The following is an 18264-nucleotide window of genomic DNA, read 5'->3' as shown; positions in this document are numbered from 1 at the left end:
ACACCCAGAGACCCTCTCTCCTTTACCTGCAACTCCGCTCCAAGCTATAATGCATGCATGCCTTGTCATCCATCGGTTTCCCTTTTCTCGCTGTTTTTCTTTTCCTGTCTTCCACAAGTGTTGACAACCGGCTTGGGATCCTCGGATCCTGGGTTCAAATCCCGGTCGATCGCTGAATTAACACCACGGGGGTTGACTCAGCCTGTCATCATTCCGAGGTCGGCAAATTGAGTACCAGTTCACTGGTAATTCCCTGTGTCGCAAGAGGCGACTAACAGGGTTGGTGGCAAGAAGAGCATCCGGCCATAAAACATTGCTTCAAAAAGGGGATCACGGTGCCCGAAAAAGGCCAACCCCCGCTCTGCAGGGAAAAATGGCCTCGAAAGGTGGTTCTACAATTGTTGACATATTTATTAATTTAAATATTTTTTGAGATCCTTTATTACAAGGTTCTCATGAGGTTGCAGCCAAAATTAATCTCCGAGCACATCAGTCCAGGGATAGGATGGCAATTTCTCCAACTTCCACCAAGGTACGGGTTTAACATCCAGCTAAAATCAATATTCGCACGTGGTGTACTTTCATAGAGATAGATTAAACAAAAATTTATTGTACAAGATAAAAACCATGAGATGAGTATATCCCCAAACTTATTTCTACATTCCCCCCTTTTGCCCCCCCCCCCCCCCCAAAAGAGAAATGGGATGCGGTTTCTTCGATTACCTGCTCCCACAGATCAGTCCACAACGTGCCGAGCTTGCTCCGAAGGCGAAGAATCGGCTCGACAAATAACAGAAGTAGTCGCGGGTTGTCTGTTTAAAAAATATATCCAGTCATTTTGAGTTGGTGCCTCCCATCAAAGGTCACACTTTCAGTGGGCAACCTGTATCGTTGCTATTTTTTTTTTTTTACTTGGGACGTCTTCTGTTCCTTCAGAGTATTGAGTGATTTGCTTGTTGCCCTCTTCGCTTCCTTCATCGCCCTCGTTTGTGCCGGCACACTTGACACACATGCCGTATCGCCGTGTGCCAAAATGGATTCCCACACTACTCGAGAGCGCAAACAACTGGCCACAGCGCCGGCATACAAAGCTATTCTGCCTGGTGTGAACCTAGGGAAAGAGGCATCGATAGGGAGAAAAGAGTGCGGTGACGTAATGTGACCATCTTGCCTTTTCAGAAATACAACAACTGCATTTTCACAACGTGCAACGACGAAGGAAACGTTGCTATTACTGCCAAGATCCCTGGATGTTGTACGCTCACCAGCATGTGCCTCTGCAGATGTTCTCGACGGATGAAGCGCTTGTGACAAGTGTCGCAGGGAAACGGACGTTCACCCGTGTGGGTGCGCATATGTCGCACCATCTTGTACCTTCGTACCGCCATAAAGTTGCAGACACCACACTGCAGTAGACACCGCACACCCTCTGCGCAGATGGTATGATAAAGGAGGACACTGATGGTGCACCAAATCAAATGAAGTCACCTCACCCCTCTATGTTCATGCACGATTGGGATGAATTCAAAACCAAAGTACTGTCAGACTGCAAGTTTGTTTGCCGAATCATGTTCAAACTACAACGGCACTCGGTAAAGTGCACACCTCCACCCGGCTGAACAGTTTGTTTTGTACCCCACTGACAGGCCGGATCTGGATTTGGACCTGAACCAAAATCTACTCGGCTTGTTCTCATCACCTGACCAACTTGCCCACCAAGTTTAGTCATAACTCATCCATAACGTCTATAAATATCATGTTATATCGCTTTTTGTCCGATCCCTCAATGGTGAAGAGACACTTCAAAATTAAATAATTATCGTATCCGAATCCATATTCAGATCTTCACCAAAATCGAATTGATTAGTCCTTGTCACACACAACATGTCCACCAAGTTTCGTCCAAATCCGTCCACAACTTGAGATATCCTGCTATGTATCGTTTTTGGCCTGATCTCCCAATGGTGAAGAATCACTGAAAAAATTCTAGTAGCCAGATCCGAATCTGTGTCTCAACCAAAATCTAACCATTTGGTCCTTGTCACACACACTACATATCTGCCAAATTTCGTTCAAATCCGTCCACAACTTTTGGAGATATCTTTTTCACAGACAGACAAACAGACAGACAGGGGTGAAAACATAACCTCCATCTACCTTCGGTGGCAAGGGGTAAATATAACATTCAATTTCAATTAAGATCAAGTTGTCCCTCAATCATAAACTGATGTTTGTAGACACATGGACAGACAGAAGTGAACCAACTGCGTCACCCCACGTTTGCTTCGCGTATGCGGGGGGACGCGCGTGCACACACACACACACACACACACACACACACACACACACACACACACACACACACACACACACACACACACACACACACACACACACACACACACACACACACACACACACACACACACACACACAGAAGTCACGCAATTTCACTGGGCACTCTGGATACCATTGACACAATCTATATGACGCCACTTTTTTGGCATCACTCGGCAGAACAATCAAGAAGAGATTTCTGCACCTTCCTTCTTCCTCACTCCCTCTTCTACCATGAATGTCAACTGATGGGGTTTGCCAATGCTCTATCCCCTAAATGATGAGCATCAAGCACCATTTTGAATTTTTTTGATGTGACTCAGCCAGGGTTCAAACCGCCGACCTCCCAGATTAAAGAGCAGTTGCTCTATTACACCACTGTCTAACTATTACACCACTGTCTAACTATTACACCATGAGTCTGCTACTGCAGAATGCATCCAGAATGCATCCAGGCCAAACAAGGAAGATATGCAAAGAACATAAACACAAGTCATTTAGCCGGTAATGCCTGCGCTACATTAACATATCACTTGAATATACTAGTTTATCGACTCCTGGAAGGTAGGGGTGAGGGAGGTTCATGGAGTTGTAGGTGTGGGCAGGAGAACAATGCAGCAGCCACAGGGACATGCCGCGACTTACCTTTCTTTCGCTCATCCATGCCGATCACTTGTGATGCTGGGATGATGGAGTACGTGAAGTGATTCTCCTGGCTGCTTGTGCTCTCCCCATTGCCCGAGTCCTGATCTGGACACAAACGCTCCCCCACAATCCCACTCCTTACATTGGCTGTTGACCCGTTCCCCTCCACTCCCTCAGCAACCACTTTGGCAGCTATTTCTTCCCTCTCTGAAACATTGTCAGCACCCCCGTTGTCCGTCACCCCGATATTGCCCTCAAGGCCTTGGGCATATTGTGCAAAGTGGAGGCCTGATGGAAAATAAAAGACCAAAAAAACTGCAGTTACCAGACCATACGGAAGTTAAAGAATGGCAAAGATGGTGCGTGAGGAAATGTAAGGAAACAATCAAGGAAGCAATGCGTGTTTGGACACTAATTTAGGACACTTTTTCTGTCGTACCTCTTTGGACCAGATTGTAGGTCCCAGATGGATTTATTATTGATGTTTCTGCCTTCTCCTCCCAAGTCAATGTAGGATCAACATACATTCTACCTGGATCATAAGGCAGGTCATTTCCTGGGCCAGACATCACTTCCAGCTCTATTGGAGGAAAAGGGAAGGAGTTTATTAGACATACTAACAAAACAGTGTCTGCCCAGGTAACCACGAATATTGATCCAAAGTACCATCGATACAAAATGTTGCATTCTGAGAATGAACCCTCACCCCACGGACCTGTGCAGGAAGAGATAGAAGTCGGGGCAGGAGCCTTGCGAGGTCGCCTTTGGCAAGCCTGCCTCGTGCCCAGAAGTCTCTTCCGCTCATTTGGGACAGCAGGTGGAGGATGACGAGGAGGTGTCATTTCAACCGAGGAATTCGGAGGCGATTCGGTTTCCACTTTCACGGCCATTTCATTCTGGTCATTTCTGCCATCGACACCGTCCGAGCCATCCCACATCATTGGAGGAACGACATCCTTTGTGGATCAGCGGAGGGGAGTATCGTCGATGAGATATTAGAAATTTGTAATTTCTATTGAAGCACAACTCAAAACATGATGCCACGCATCTATAAGCAACACTGGCCAAAAACACCATGCTGACAAAGTGAATAGAGAACCCGAGATATGCTGCTGCATGTCCATTGTCCATGATGCCATTTTCCCCAGGTTTAAGATGACACGATCAAGTAAACAAAGGACATCAGTGTGGGATCCAACAGACACGTTCTTAACCGGATATCGAGCATTGTCTGAGTAACAAAAAACGTGTTATGTTATGACGTGTAAGGCCAAAGCCACACACGGATACAAACAACAAGCTCTTCTGAGATTCTGTTTTCGCTTTTCCGATACACCAGTCGAGGTGCACCCGGCGAGTGCATCTATTTAATGCCTATCAATATACAGTCGATCGACAGGTTGCATCATCACTGAAGTCATTGACATGGTGCCCCACCCTGTATGTTAGATAAATAATTTAGAATCAAGTCAGCGTGTCAGCACACAATGACCTACACTCTTCGAAAGCTATTGTGGGATCACTAACAGACAGGACAGCAGGCGTAATGTCACCTCTGAAGGACTGACCATTTCGGCCGGCCATGTTGAGCGAGAAAGACAGCATCAAGGTGCGTAACCGAATGTGTCGGGATCGTGCTCGGTCGAAATGTACCTTGAAAGATGTACGGATGAATGAGTCGCAAAGTCGTACAAGCTCCATCATCTGCAAGTAACTGGCGGCAGACATCACCTGCACCGACACAACCGGACGACAGAATGGCAAGAACCATCTCAAACATGACCGCAGGTCACACGCAACAAACACTGCTGGAGTTATGAACCGGGATGCGCTGGTAAGTAAGAGAGTTAAGGTAATGTTAAAATGAAGCAAAACAGAAATGCACTTCATTGAGAATATTTTTTGGGGGAAAGTGTGAATAAAAGTGGAAAGAAGTAAAGAGACCCTTTGTCACCACACCTCCACGATAATGCTGATAAACCAGAACGGCACTCTTCGACGTCACGACATCGACTGTATGCCTCCGCCCACATTATTACATCATTGCAATACTTGTACCAAGTTTGATTTAAATCCATTCTGCTGTTCCCAAGTCATCACATTTTTACCTGACATAACCTCTGACCTTTGACCTCTTGAACCCAAAATGTAATCATTTATACATTATTTACAATATAGATCATTTAAATTCCTTCAGCTGTTCAAAAGTTATCACATTTTTACCTGACATGACATTTGGCCTTTGACCTCAGGGACCACAAAATCCAATTGGTTAATCATTACATCATCATACATATGTACCAAGTTTGAATTAGATCACACCAGCCATTCTCAAGTTATAGACATATTACATCACTCCAGCTGTTCTCAAGTTAGAGACCTATTACAGACTTTGACCTTCGACCTATGCCCTCTTGAACCCAAAATCGAATCAGTTCATCTTTACCTCATTTACATACCCACACCAAGTATGACTAAGATCCCTTCAACCGTTCTCAAGTTATCGCGGTAACGAAAACCTATCACGGATGGACGGACAACCTGAAAACACAATGCCTCCGTCGATTCCTCGGCGAAGGCATAAAAATATGTAAAATACAGCATCGCTGCACCATCAGTTATATCAATTGTAAGCAGCACGCATGATCAATGCAATGATAAATTATAACGACGTGGTATTCATAGAATACTTACCCCGCGCAGTCTTGAGAAGGACTCGGTGCGAGCAAAATCTTCTATTCAAGGTTTTTATGCCTCCACCAACGAAGTCGCCGAAGGCATTACGTTTTCAGATTGTCCGTCCGTCCGTCCTTCCGTGATAGGTTTTCGTTACTGCGATAACTTAAGAACGACTAAAGGGATCTTAATCAAACTTGGCATAGGTATGTATAATGAGGTAAAGATGAAGTGATTAGATGTTGGGGGTCCTGAGGTCAAAGGCCAAAGGTCAAGTCAGGTAAAAATGTAAGAACTTGTCAACAGCTGAAGGGATTTAAATTAAAACTTGATACAAGTATGTATAATGATGAAAACATGAACTGATTAAATTGTGAGGTCAATAGGTCAAAGGTCAGAGGTCATGTCAGGTAAAAATGTGCTAACTTGGGCACAGCTGAATGGATTTAAATGAAACTTGATATAAGTATGATAATGATGTAACAGTGTGGGTGGAGGCACATCAGTTGACGTCGTGACGTCGAAGAGTGCCGTTCTAGTTTTTTTTCTTTGATCCAATATGGCTGCCAGACCACGTGACCTATGACATCATAAACTTACATTCTCCAATATAATTGTTGCATAGATAACGCTCAAGAAATTTCAAAGTGATCGGACTAAGCGTTGTACTTGTCCAATTATGATGTCATGATGAAGGCAGCAATGACGTCATCGTTAGCAACACTTGTTCCCCATGTGGAGTTCTTTACAATGAACTACGTTTCAATTTTTTACATGGAGCGGTTTCGGAGATATGGAGCCAAGATAGCACTCGTACCACGTGACTTATGATGTCATATTATCGCAAAAAAAAATACACACGAGTATACGCATACTATGGTGAAAATGTCTCGTCAATCAGACCAACGGTTGTCGAGAAAATGAATTTTTTAAATGCAGACACATACACGCCCATCGCTTAACCCCACCCTCCTCTTCGCGCACGCGGGGTAATTGTCGTTCTTCCTCAAAATGGGGTGAGGCCAACTGGTACCGAGCTGCTGCTCTGTTCCCATCGCTCCTCCACCACCCTCTAGAACCGGCCATCTCTCTCTGCTCTCCCAACCACCTCCACCTTTCTGATATTCCGCTTCACACAATCCTCCCATCTCAATCGCGGTCGACCCCCCTTTTCTCCAGTCTCTCTCTTTCTCTTCGTGCATCTTCCTCCCTCCGCATAAGGTGCCCCGCCCATTTCAGCCAACCCTTTACAAACTTTCCTGTCACGCTCACCTGCACACCGATCTCCTCCCATCGACCCTCTTCACTTCAACACTCCTGAATCAGTCGTTTTCGCACACCTGCAGCCTCGCTGTTGTTGCTGCTGTGCCAGTGCTCCGTCTCCAGCTCCAGACCATATAGGTATCCCAGCATTACGTACAACCTCCGGACTTTCCCTCTCAACTACCTCGATATATTACTGTCCACCACCAAACGATACACTTTCCTCCATAAATAATGACAAGAAAATTCCCATTTCTGCAACAATAATCTACAGTAAGTTTGTACCAACCCATAAGTTGATCAATAAATCAAAAACTTTTCAAAACTTCAACAAAATAAATGAATAGGAACAATAGGAACAACAACAACAACAACAACAACAACAACAACAACAACAACACTAAAAAGCGCAGATTTATAAGATTCAAACTTAGTATTAAGAAAAACGCAAAACATTTAGCGACCGAGGATAAAATGAGGAAATGAAAAATCTCCAACTCACCTCGATCATGTTGGAAACAGACAGAGCAACACGGCCCAAGTAGATGTAGTCGAGGATGAGCGCAAAAGCCGTTGCCGTGACGATATCAAGGTGGACAACGGTGACATCTGCGCTTCGCTCGGTCTGCTCGAGTAACAGGGAACGAATGTGCCGAGAGCCAGCGAAAAGGACATTGCGATGGGCCTGGACATGAGAGATGGCATTGAGGAAACAGATGTCAGCCTTTAGCCCTTTGTGTCCGTCTTAAAAAGAAGTGATAAGCTCAAATTCCTGCTAAATAGAGGTGATGTAAGAGTCATACATGTGCCTTGATGATAATAATAACAACCTAATTAGCACATTAGTCAGCACCACACTTGCACAGATTGAACCAATGGCTCAACGGCCTCCAAATGTTTTTTTTTTTTTTTTTGGATACTGAATCGAGGCTCGTGAAAGAGCTAACATTTACTTCACAACAAATCAACCAGACAAACAAAATATATAAAAAGAGGGAGCGGAAAACAAGATGGGGAGAGAAGGGGAAGCACACAAACACAACATTTGAGAGCAGGGAGATGTGTGGAAGGGAGAGGGCTTGGGGGGAGGAGGCGTGGGAAGGGAGGGGGGGGGGAGGGAGAAGTATAAAACACAAGGACACCAAGGACTTCCAGGACAGAAGTTGGTATTTCAAAAAAGTAGAATTGGGGTGAAATTAGCGGGGGTAGAAAAGATCAAGGTTTTGGATGGGGGAAGATAAGAGATGGTGGTGGACAGCTGTTTTAAAGACCTGGAGGGTGGAGTGGGATTGAAGAGAGTGAGGGAGTTTGTTCCAGAGGCGGGAGAAAAGAGGAATGAAGGAGTGAAGGTGAGCAGAGAGTCTTGATTTTGGCAGTTTGACCATAAGAGGGTTGCAGGCAGATCTTGTGCGACCTGTAGGAATATTTGCGGGACAGAGCCCAGAGAGAGCTGGGGGGGCAAGGCCAGAGAGGAGTCGGTAGAAGACGGAAAGACCACCAACCTGCCTGCGGTGAGTGAGTGAGAGGCCCTTGGAGTTAGCTTCATCGCGGGAGATTCCAATGATTCTGAATGCTTTGGTTTCAACAGCGTGAAGACGAGCTAGGTGTGAGGCAGGAGCACCAGCCCAGAGGGGAGAGCAGTATTCCATTGAGCTGCGGATGAAAGATCTGCTTTCATCCGCATCTGATCAAAGCATCAAAGATCTGATCTGATTCCATAATGGTCAAAAGAACAAAGCTAAGAATGACGAATCAAATGAGATGTGGTAGAAATACGATTGGACGGGAGGGATCACGCATCGTAGCGTTTTGGGACTCGGCTGGGTGGCAAGATGCCATCACTGGTCCAAGATGGGAATCCTTTGTCCCCAAATGCATTTTCCTCATTTTATACTTACAAGGTTGGCTCATGTTCGGTGCAAAACCGACCGGCCCAGAGGGGAGACTTATACCGACTCCTCTCCAGCCGAGCTCCCCAAGCCCTGTCTGTGCTCTGTCCCCAAAATATTCCTTCAGAATGCACAAGATCTGTCAGAAACCCTCTGCTGGTGAAACTACCAAAATCAAGACTCTCTGCTCACCTTCACTCTTTCATTCCTCTTTTCTCCCACCTCTGCAACAAACTCCCACACTCTCTTCAAACCCACGCCTCCCTCCAGGTATTTCAAACAGCTGTTCACCACCATCACTTTTCTTCCCGCATCCAAAACCTTGATCTTTTCTACCCCCGTTAAAACACCCCAAATCCACCTCTTTCAATCTCCAACTTCATTCCTGAAATTCCTAGTCGTGTTCATTTGCTTTATACCGTGTACCCTCCACCCCCCCCCCCACCCTCCAACCTCCCCCTTCTACGTATCTACCGACGTCCCTGTTCACTTCTGTTGTTGTGCTTGTGTACTTCGCTCTCTCCCCCTCCCTTCATTGTATGTTTTATGTGTCTGTGCATGTTTTCATGTCTAATGTGTTAGCTCTCACACGAGCCTCGATTCTGCATACAAAAAATAATTATTATTATTATTACTCGACAACTAGTGCTGGTGCCATCACCAGGTGGCACTACATGGTACAATGAATAATGAATGAATGAGCGTTTTAAGGCCATTTTCCCCGCTAGAGTGGGGGTTAGCCTTGCGGGCCCCATGAGCTCATGGTTCCCTGTTTCAGGCAATGTTTTTATTCAATAATTCATTTTACTCAATGAGGCAATGTTGGCGCTACATGGTACACATTTATATTTATGGTACTGTTACGGATTCGTCACTTCCGTTGTGGTGGTTTGCATCCACTGTAAATATTTCTGATTCCAGGTACTATTATTGTTTTCAAAAGGTTTATTGTCCATGAACTGTTTTCAAAAGGTAAAAAGTTAATGTTAAAAGAAACAGGAAACCGGATCGGGAACCGGACGACGAAGAGGAAGAAGAGGGAGAAAAGAGCGAGTGAGTCGGACAAGAAGGAGCCGAGCTACTTGCGGTCTGGAGCTAACGTTGGTGAGCAAGAGTCACTAGCGAGCTTTCGGGTTTCCGGGAAAGGGATTCCTGCGACAGAGTTGTCATCGCTGTGACCGATCAACCTGCGTGTCAGGTTTTTGGCGGGTTTTTTTTTTTTTTGTATACAAGATCGAGGCTCGTGAAAGAGCGAACATTAATCACACAGAAAGACAAACCGACACATAAAACATATAACATCGGGAGCGGTAGACAAGATGGGGAGAGAGGGGGAAGGACACAAACACAACATTTGAGAGCAGGGACCGAGAGACATGGAGCCATCGAGAGATCTGAGAGAGGGCGAGGGCTTTGGGGGGGGGGGGGGCATGGGAAGGGGGCGGTGGGAGAGGTATAAAACATATGGACACTGCCAGGACTTCCAGGAAAGAAGTTGGAATTTCAAACAAGGTGGATCTGGGGTGAATTAGCGGGGGTAGAAAAGATCAAGGTTTTGGATGGGGGAAGATAAGAGATGGTGGTGAACAGCTGTTTTAAAGACCTGGAGGGAGGAGTGGGATTGAAGGGAGTGTGGGAGTTTGTTCCAGAGGCGGGAGAAAAGAGGAATGAAGGAGTGAAGGTGAGCAGAGAGTCGGGATTTTGGCAGTTTAACCATCAGAGGCTTGCTGGCAGATCTTGTGCGACCTGTAGGAATATTTGGGGGACAGAGCACAGAGAGAGCTGGGGGAGCAAGGCCGGAGAGGAGTCGGTAGAAGACAGAAAGACCACCTACCTGCCTGCGGTGAGTGAGTGAAAGGCCCTCAGAGATAGCTTCATCGCGGGAGATTCCAATGATTCTGAAAGCTTTGGTTTCAACAGCGTGAAGCCAAGCTAGGTGTGAGGCAGGAGCACCAGCCCATAGGGGAGAACAGTATTCCATTGAGCTGCGGATGAAAGCCTTGTATGTGGTGAGGAGCTCAGGTGTGCCTAGGAAGGACTTCGCACGACGGAGGATGCCCAGTCGGCGACTGGCTTTGCAGGCCAGCTTGGAAATGTGGTTTTCCCAAGAAAGATCATGGCAGATAGTGAGACCCAAAAGCTTGAGCGACAGAACTTCTTGGAGAGGATTGTTGAGAAAGTAGATGGGAGGGTTGTCCAGTCGATCTTTTCGGAGAGACATAGTAAGAGTGTGAGATTTGTCAGGATTGAAAGACATGTTCCACTTGTTTGACCAGTCTGTGATTTTGTCCAGGTCTTCAGAGAGTGAGGAGGCTGCAGACTGCCGATCTGAGGGAAGAGGAATGGAGCGGCAGAGAGTGGAGTCATCAGCAAAGAGATAGAGAGGATTTTCCAGAGAGTCGGAGAGATCATTGATAAAGACCAGAAAAAGCACAGGGCCCAGCACACTGCCTTGGGGAACTCCAGCCTGAACAGGAAGGGGAGATGAGAGAAATCCATTCAGGGCCACACGTTGACTACGACCAGAGAGGAAGTCCGCAAGCCATGCATGGAGATTTCCATGGATACCATAGGCGTAGAGTTTGGTGAGCAGAGCTGGGTGCCAGACCGTATCGAAGGCACGTGATATGTCGAGGGAGACAGCTCTAATTTCCTGTTTGGCATTGAGGACCTCCATCCATTGTTGAGACAGGAGAAGCAGCATGTCCAGAGTAGAGTGACCTGGTCTGAATCCAAATTGATGATCAGAGATCAAGCCATTGGAGAAGAGGAAAGATGTCATATCCGAAGCAATGATGGATTCCATGGCTTTGCTGATAATTGGGAGCAGGCTGATTGGTCTGTAGTTAAAAGGATCTGTTTTTGCACCTTTTTTGTGTAAAGCGGTAATGTTTGCTGATTTCCAGGATGCTGGCAGATGACCTTGTGCAAAAGATAGGGTGAAAAGAACAGAGAGAGGGTGAGATAGAGTGGCAGAGCAGGATTTTAGGACCCGTGGGCTGATGCCGTCTGGTCCAGTTGACCAGATTCCGAGGAGAATTATCGCCGGGCCGTTACGTCTCAAGAACGGGTCGTCGGCCATTTTGACTCACGCAGGACTTGTGCTTCGCTCAGGGTTTCGTCTCTTTTCGACCATTTTCACCGCATTCAGACGTCGATCGTGTCTGTGACGTGGCTTTTTGAAGGTTAATTCGTCCATACCTGAGGGTGTGATCTCTCAGTCGCCTGGAGGGCGTCTTTGGATTTCCCAGTCGCCTTGAGGGCGACTGTGCCCCGAGTTGGCAGCGGGACTGTTCTTGCCATCCGCACGGGATTCTGGTCTCGATTGGACATCGTTCTGTCGATCGCTGGAGTGAATCCACTGTGGCCTGAAGCCGGGAATAAGAGACATTGGGGATGTTCTTGTTTCACTCACTTGGAGCACAGTGAGTTATATATTATAAGACTGATGGTTCCATCATAGGATATTGATTGTACTTTTGATTCATATTATTGTTGTATTGTTATTCTTGTGTGATCTTCATACAATATTTGTTTGTGAGTAACAATTGGTGTGGCTTCACCATTGATCTTTGACATACAGAATAACACATTTTTCTGCCGTGACTCCTCTCGGGGCTCGGAGGTACACCGTGACCAGGGGGTCGGGGAGGAGCACGTAACAGTACACATAATTTACGCTCCTCTCCCGGTCCCCCACACCCCTGAATGAGGCCGCAGACATTGTTATGTTAGGCCTATGCCTATGTTACAACTATGCCTGAGACAACCCCACAGCCTATGTTACCCCCCCAGACAAAATTGTATTTGTACCCCAAGTAAAGTATAAAAGCGTTTATAGCGTGAGTACCTGGCGTTGCTCAAGCGAAAAAGAAACATTAACATGTTTGAAATGAGGGCAAATATAATGGAAAACAATTACATCTAAATCAGAATAAACCACAAATGTCAAATCATCATTTTACCTTTTTTTGAATATATGCTGCTGAATATGTGCAATTCATCACATTTCTGAGTTAAGTATGATGACGTTGACGAAGAAGAAGAAGCCTTACTCCAACTTCTACCGCCTCCGGAATTTTTATTATTTGTGTCCAAATGTCTGCCGATTGTTTTGTATTTATTTATGTGAATGTGTACTTGTATATAACTGTCATTAATCAAAAAGGCTTAGGCACAATAGAGCGATTTGAAAAAAAAAAATTTTTTAAACGAACTTTTTTTTTCAAATATATATTGTCCTGTGGATGACTATGAAGTCAGAGCGTCCATGGCTAATCGAGCTTACTTTGAGGTGTTATCCAAATCAATGGTGGAGGATACGCGAGGGGGGGGGGGGGGTGGATTGGGGAGGATGCCGACTTACCTGGGTGGCCCCGAAGATGTCTTCACCCTTTGAAAAGAAACTCACAAAAAAAAGAATTGAAGGTACAAAAACAATTGCGGCTTTATTGCCGGACCCCGAGAACAAAGAAATGCGCCGGTAAAACATAAACCCCTATAATCGGGATGTCCCCACACAGACTTCGACTACACACAGATGGGGAGGATATGAAAATAAACGTTTCGTTGTGTGGGGCGTATTATCTTCCTGAATGCAGTGTCCGTCAGGAATCGTCAGCTTCCGAGCTCGTCGTCCGACCACAGCTCCGGTTGGCGCAAACCGCTTGGCATTGGCACGAACACCGGTCTCGCTGCACGGTCCGTTCCACGCCACAGCACCCGTACGCAGGCAAGGAGGATCGTCGATGCTCCACCGTCCGTCGTCGCCCAACAAGCCAAGGCCCAGACGGGAAGAGGTCCAACGCACGAAAAGAAGGGAAGAGGAAGGCGGAGGTGAAGATAGGCAGAGGTGAAGGGGCGAAGAGAGAAGAAGGAAGAGAGAAAATGTCTGTCTCCGCTCACTTTTATCAGATGTCCTCTGACGTCACTGGCGCTTCCCTTCCAATCAGCGTGTCGCTTCTTGTGGTTCTTTCGCGCCCTCCTCACTGATTGGCCGAGCATCTCGTGCCTTTGGTGTTGGTGTCATCGGTTGGTGGCCAATCATTGTGGCACGTCCTTCACCTTCCTTACTCTCCAATCAGTGCTCTGGTTCTTGCTCGCCCCTCCCCCCTCACCCCCTCCCCCCGGCCAATCACGAGCCTTCCTGGGCGTGGTTCCCGGCCTGCCTGTGCGATGTCTGTCCTCATGCCGGCATTGTGCGCGGCCGCTTCTGGTCTGTTTTCCATCAGTTCCTTTGTTATTGTGGTGGAGGGGATATTAATTAATGTGGTGCGCTATTGGGCGTGTTGCCATACGAGACACCGGGATGATCACAGGTTCGACATACCGGGGAGTTAGCATAATCCCTACTCTACCTATCACCCGATCATTCTTGTATGACCACAGGTATACTCTTAATCCGACAAACCGCCTCAACAAACTTATTACAGGTAAGGTTCCCTATCAAGACAGCCGGAACATAATACCTATGCAGATCTACCTGGATCTATATATGCCCCTCCCCAAAATTCATAACAATATATATATTTTGGCGTAAAACACTTCCAGACAATGACTGACGAACCTCTGAAAGTTTGACGAAGATCCGTTCAGCCATCTCTGAGAAAAATGGCGACACACAGACAATGGCTCTCTTATGAAACACCTTTAGAACCACCTTCAGAGGCCATTTTTTCCCTGCAGAGCAGGGGTTGCCCTTTTTCGGGCACCGTGGTCCCCTTTTTGAAGCAATGTTTTATGGCCGGATGCCCTTCCTGCCGACAACCCTGTGAGTCACCCCTTGTGACACACAGGGAATTACCAGTGAACTGGTACTCAATTTGCCGACCTCGGAAGGATGACAGGCTGAGTCAACCCCCCTGGCATGAATTCAGCGATTGACTGGGATTCGAACCCAGGATCCTAGGATCCCAAGCCGGCACCCTAACCGCTAAGCCAACACCAGGCTTATATAGTAAAGGCCTTATATAGCTGTCTTATATAGTACAAAAAAAAAAAATTAAAATAGTTTTTGACAGTTGTATTATTTAAATAGGTGACTGGTTATAGTCAAATTTTCTAATCGGCTCGGCACTATCGACAACGCAACAAATTGTATGGACTAGGATTGGTAGGATAGCCAAGCTAGATGCATGTGCACTCGCCTCAATTGTCTGGCCTGGGCTAAAATCTCGCCCAAACTATAAACTGCCATCCTGGTGCATCACAGGCATGGCGATTTATCAACATGTATGCCATCCCTCAGATGAATGTTAACCTGATTGGGCCTGCTGCTAGCATTAGTTGGTGGACGTTAAGCATCCCATGGTGCTCTTTGCAAAGACTAGGTGATTTATCGCTGCCACTCTGAAACCAATCACAAATTCCTGCTCTAAATTACTTAGTCGAACGTCAGGATGGGCCGGTCCGTTTGTGAAAGGCTTGGGCCAAACTTTCCGCAGCTGACCCCACGTTAAGGTGGGAATAAATGTGCCGTGAAAGAACAAAGACCCACAATGGGTGTGCATTCCGCAACAATGCAAGTTGTTTTACCAGTTAGACCAGCTTCCTGGCCTTTAGTATGCCAAGCATAAAAGACCAATCTCAAGCTGCCGACTGTAAAAGACTGCCCCCATATGCTCCATTTTGGGTGCTAACATGATATAGCCTTCAGAAAGTATTCACACCCCTTGACTTTTTTCCACATTTTGTTGTGTTACGGCCTGAATTTATAACCGATTAAAATGAATATTTTTCGTCACCGATTTACACATAATACCCCATAATGTCAGTGAAATGTTGTTTTCTAATTTTTTACAAAATAATTAAAAATGAAAAGCTGAAATGTCTTCAGTTAATATAATAAGTATTCAACCCTTTGCTACGATGCTCCAAATTGAGCTCAGGTGCATCCAATTTCCCTCAATAAACCTTGAGATGTCTCAACAACGTGATTGGAGTCCAGCTGTGACCAATTCAATTGCATCCACATGATTTAGAAAGAAACACACTTTTCGAGACAAGGTCCCACAGTTGACAATGCATGTCAGAGCAGAAACTCTTCCAGGAAGCCCAAGGAATTGTCCGTACAACTCTGAGATAGAATTGTGAGGGGGAATAGATCTGGGGGAAGGGTATAAAACAATTTCTGGATTGTTGAAAGTTCCCAAGAGCACAGCGATCTCCGTCATTATGAAATGGAAAGAATACGGAACTACCCAGACTCTTCCTAGAGCTGTCCGTCCGACCAAACTGAGCAAGAACCAAACTGAGCAAGCAAGAACTTGGCTACCGCTCCCGATGTTATATGTTTTATGTGTCGGTTTGTCTTTCTGTGTGATTAATGTTCGCTCTTTCACGAGCCTCGATCTTGTATACAAAAAAAAAGAAAAAAAAAAAAAGAAGGACCTTGGTCGGGGAGGTGAATAATGACACAATGACCACTCTGACAACTACAGAGTTCCTTGGCTGAGATGGGAGAACCTGCCGGAAGGACAACAGTCGCTGCGGCACTTCACAAATCTAGGCTTTATGGGAGAGTGGCCAGACAGAACCCACTCCTGAGAAAATGTCATATAACAACATGCCTGGAGTTTGCAAAAAGGCACGTGAAAGACTCTGAGAGCATGAGGCAAAAGATTCTGTGGTTTGATGACAAAAATTGAACTCTTTAGCTTGAATGCAAAGCGTTACGTCTGGCAGAAGCCGAGCACAGCTCATCATCCATCTAATACCATACCTTCCATGAAGCATAGTTGTGGAAGCATCATGCTATGGGGATGCTTTTCAGTGGCAGGGACTGGGAGACTTGTAAGGATAGGGGGAACAATGAATGGAGCCAAATACAGGCAAATCCTTGAGGAAAACCTGCTTCAGAGTACAAAAGACCTCAGACTGCGGTGAAGATTTATGTTCAAACAAGACAATGACCCCAAGCAAGACGGAAGCCTCTCCTCAGTGAAAGACACATGAAAGCCTGCTTGGAGTTTGCAAAAAAGCACCTAAAGGACTCTCAGACTGTGAGAAACAAAGTTCTGTGGTCTGATGAAACCAAGATTGAACCGTTTGACTTCCGTCTGGCCACTCTGCCATATAGCCCAGATAGGTGGAGTGTTGCAGTGATGGTTGTCCTTCTGGAAGTTTCTCCCATCTCCACACAGGATCTCTGGAGCTCAGCCAGAGTGACCATCGGGTTCTTGATCACCTCTCTTACCAAGGCCCTTCTCCCCCGATTGCTCAGTTTGGCCGGGCGGCCAGCTCTAGGAAGAGTCCTGGTTGTTCCAAACTTCTTCCATTTAAGAATTATGGAGGCCACTGTGCTCTTGGGAACCTTCAATGCAGCAGAGATTTTTTGTAGGCTTCCCCAGATCTGTGCCTCGACACAATCCTGTCTCTGAGCTCTGCAGGCAGTTCCTTCGACCTCATGACTTGGTTTTTGCTCTGATATGCATTGTCAGCTGAGAGACCTTATATAGACAGGTGTGTGCCTTTCCAAATCATGTCCAATCAATTGAATTTAAAACAGGTCGACTCCAATCAGGGTGTAGAGACATCTCAAAGATGATCAAGAGAAATGGGAGGGTGCTAAATTTCAAGTGTCACAGTAAAGGGTATGAATACTTATGTCAATGTGATATTTCAGGTTTTTATTTTTAATAAATTTGCAAAACTTTCTAAAATCCTGTTTTCTCTTTGTCATTATGGGGTATCGAGTGTAGATTGATGAGGGGAAAAATGAATTTAAACGATTTCAGAATAAGGCAGCAACATAACAAAATGTGAAAAAAGTGAAGGGGTCTGAATACTTTCTGAATGCACTGTATGTTTGGACAGGAATTTGGCATTTGTTCAGTGTCCCGGCGATGACTCGCCCACTTCATTGAAAGACACAAGGGGTCTTTAATGTCCATCAACTAATACTGCCGTGGCCAAAAAATATTGGCACCCTTGGTATCCACATATGTATTTATTTGGTTTGCAGTGGAACAAAACAAAAAAGGTGAAAAATTTGGCACCTTTTAGAAGTTGTTAGAAATAATTAGATTTCAAGCCGGTGATTCTCCTTTTGTTTTGTTTTTGTATACAAGATCGAGGCTCGTGGAAGAGCCAACATTGATCACACAAAAAGTCAAACCGACACGTAAAACACAAAATAAGGGGAGCGGTAGACAAGATGGAGAGAGGGGGGGAAGGACACAAACACAACATTTGAGAGCAGGGACATCGAGAGAAATGTGGGAGGGAGAGGGCTTGGGGGGAGGTGGGAGAGGTATAAAACATATAGACACTGCAAGGACTTCCAGGAAAGAAGTTGGAATTTCAAAAAAGTGTATCTGGGGTGAATTAGCAGGGGTAGAAAAGATCAAGGTTTTGAATGGGGGAAGATAAGAGATGGTGGTGAACAGTTGTTTTAAAGACATGGAGGGAGGAGTGGGATTGAAGGGAGTGGGGGAGTTTGTTCCAGAGGCGGGAG

The 18264-nt window shown here is 45.9% G+C and overlaps 1 protein-coding gene across 4 annotated transcripts in view; it reads right to left on the bottom strand.

Moving 5' to 3' along the window:
* Nucleotides 1-390: 390 nt before the first annotated feature.
* LOC137427772 (zinc finger and BTB domain-containing protein 46) overlaps nt 391-18264 on the bottom strand; it is a 35728-nt gene continuing 17854 nt past the window's right edge. For 2 of the 4 annotated variants that reach the window (XM_078777770.1, XM_068117499.2), the window contains exons 3-9: nt 7424-7606; nt 4636-4713; nt 3689-3938; nt 3422-3562; nt 2983-3270; nt 1266-1429; nt 391-1111 (exon numbers count right to left, since the gene is read on the bottom strand). In XM_078777770.1, coding sequence (XP_078633896.1) covers nt 872-1111; nt 1266-1429; nt 2983-3270; nt 3422-3562; nt 3689-3938; nt 4636-4713; nt 7424-7606 — 1344 coding nt within the window. In that variant the 3' untranslated portion in view covers nt 391-871. The remainder of the gene's footprint in view (nt 1112-1265; nt 1430-2982; nt 3271-3421; nt 3563-3688; nt 3939-4635; nt 4714-7423; nt 7607-18264) is intronic. The other 2 variants (XM_078777771.1, XM_068117500.2) reach the window with 1 other exon arrangement.

Source organism: Myxine glutinosa, chromosome 5 (genome assembly GCF_964187855.1).
Source record: "Myxine glutinosa chromosome 5, kmMyxGlut1.1, whole genome shotgun sequence".
In the NCBI taxonomy this organism is placed as follows: domain Eukaryota; kingdom Metazoa; phylum Chordata; class Myxini; order Myxiniformes; family Myxinidae; genus Myxine; species Myxine glutinosa.
Note: the sequence above shows the minus strand (reverse complement) of the source record. Positions and strands in the feature narration are given on the sequence as shown.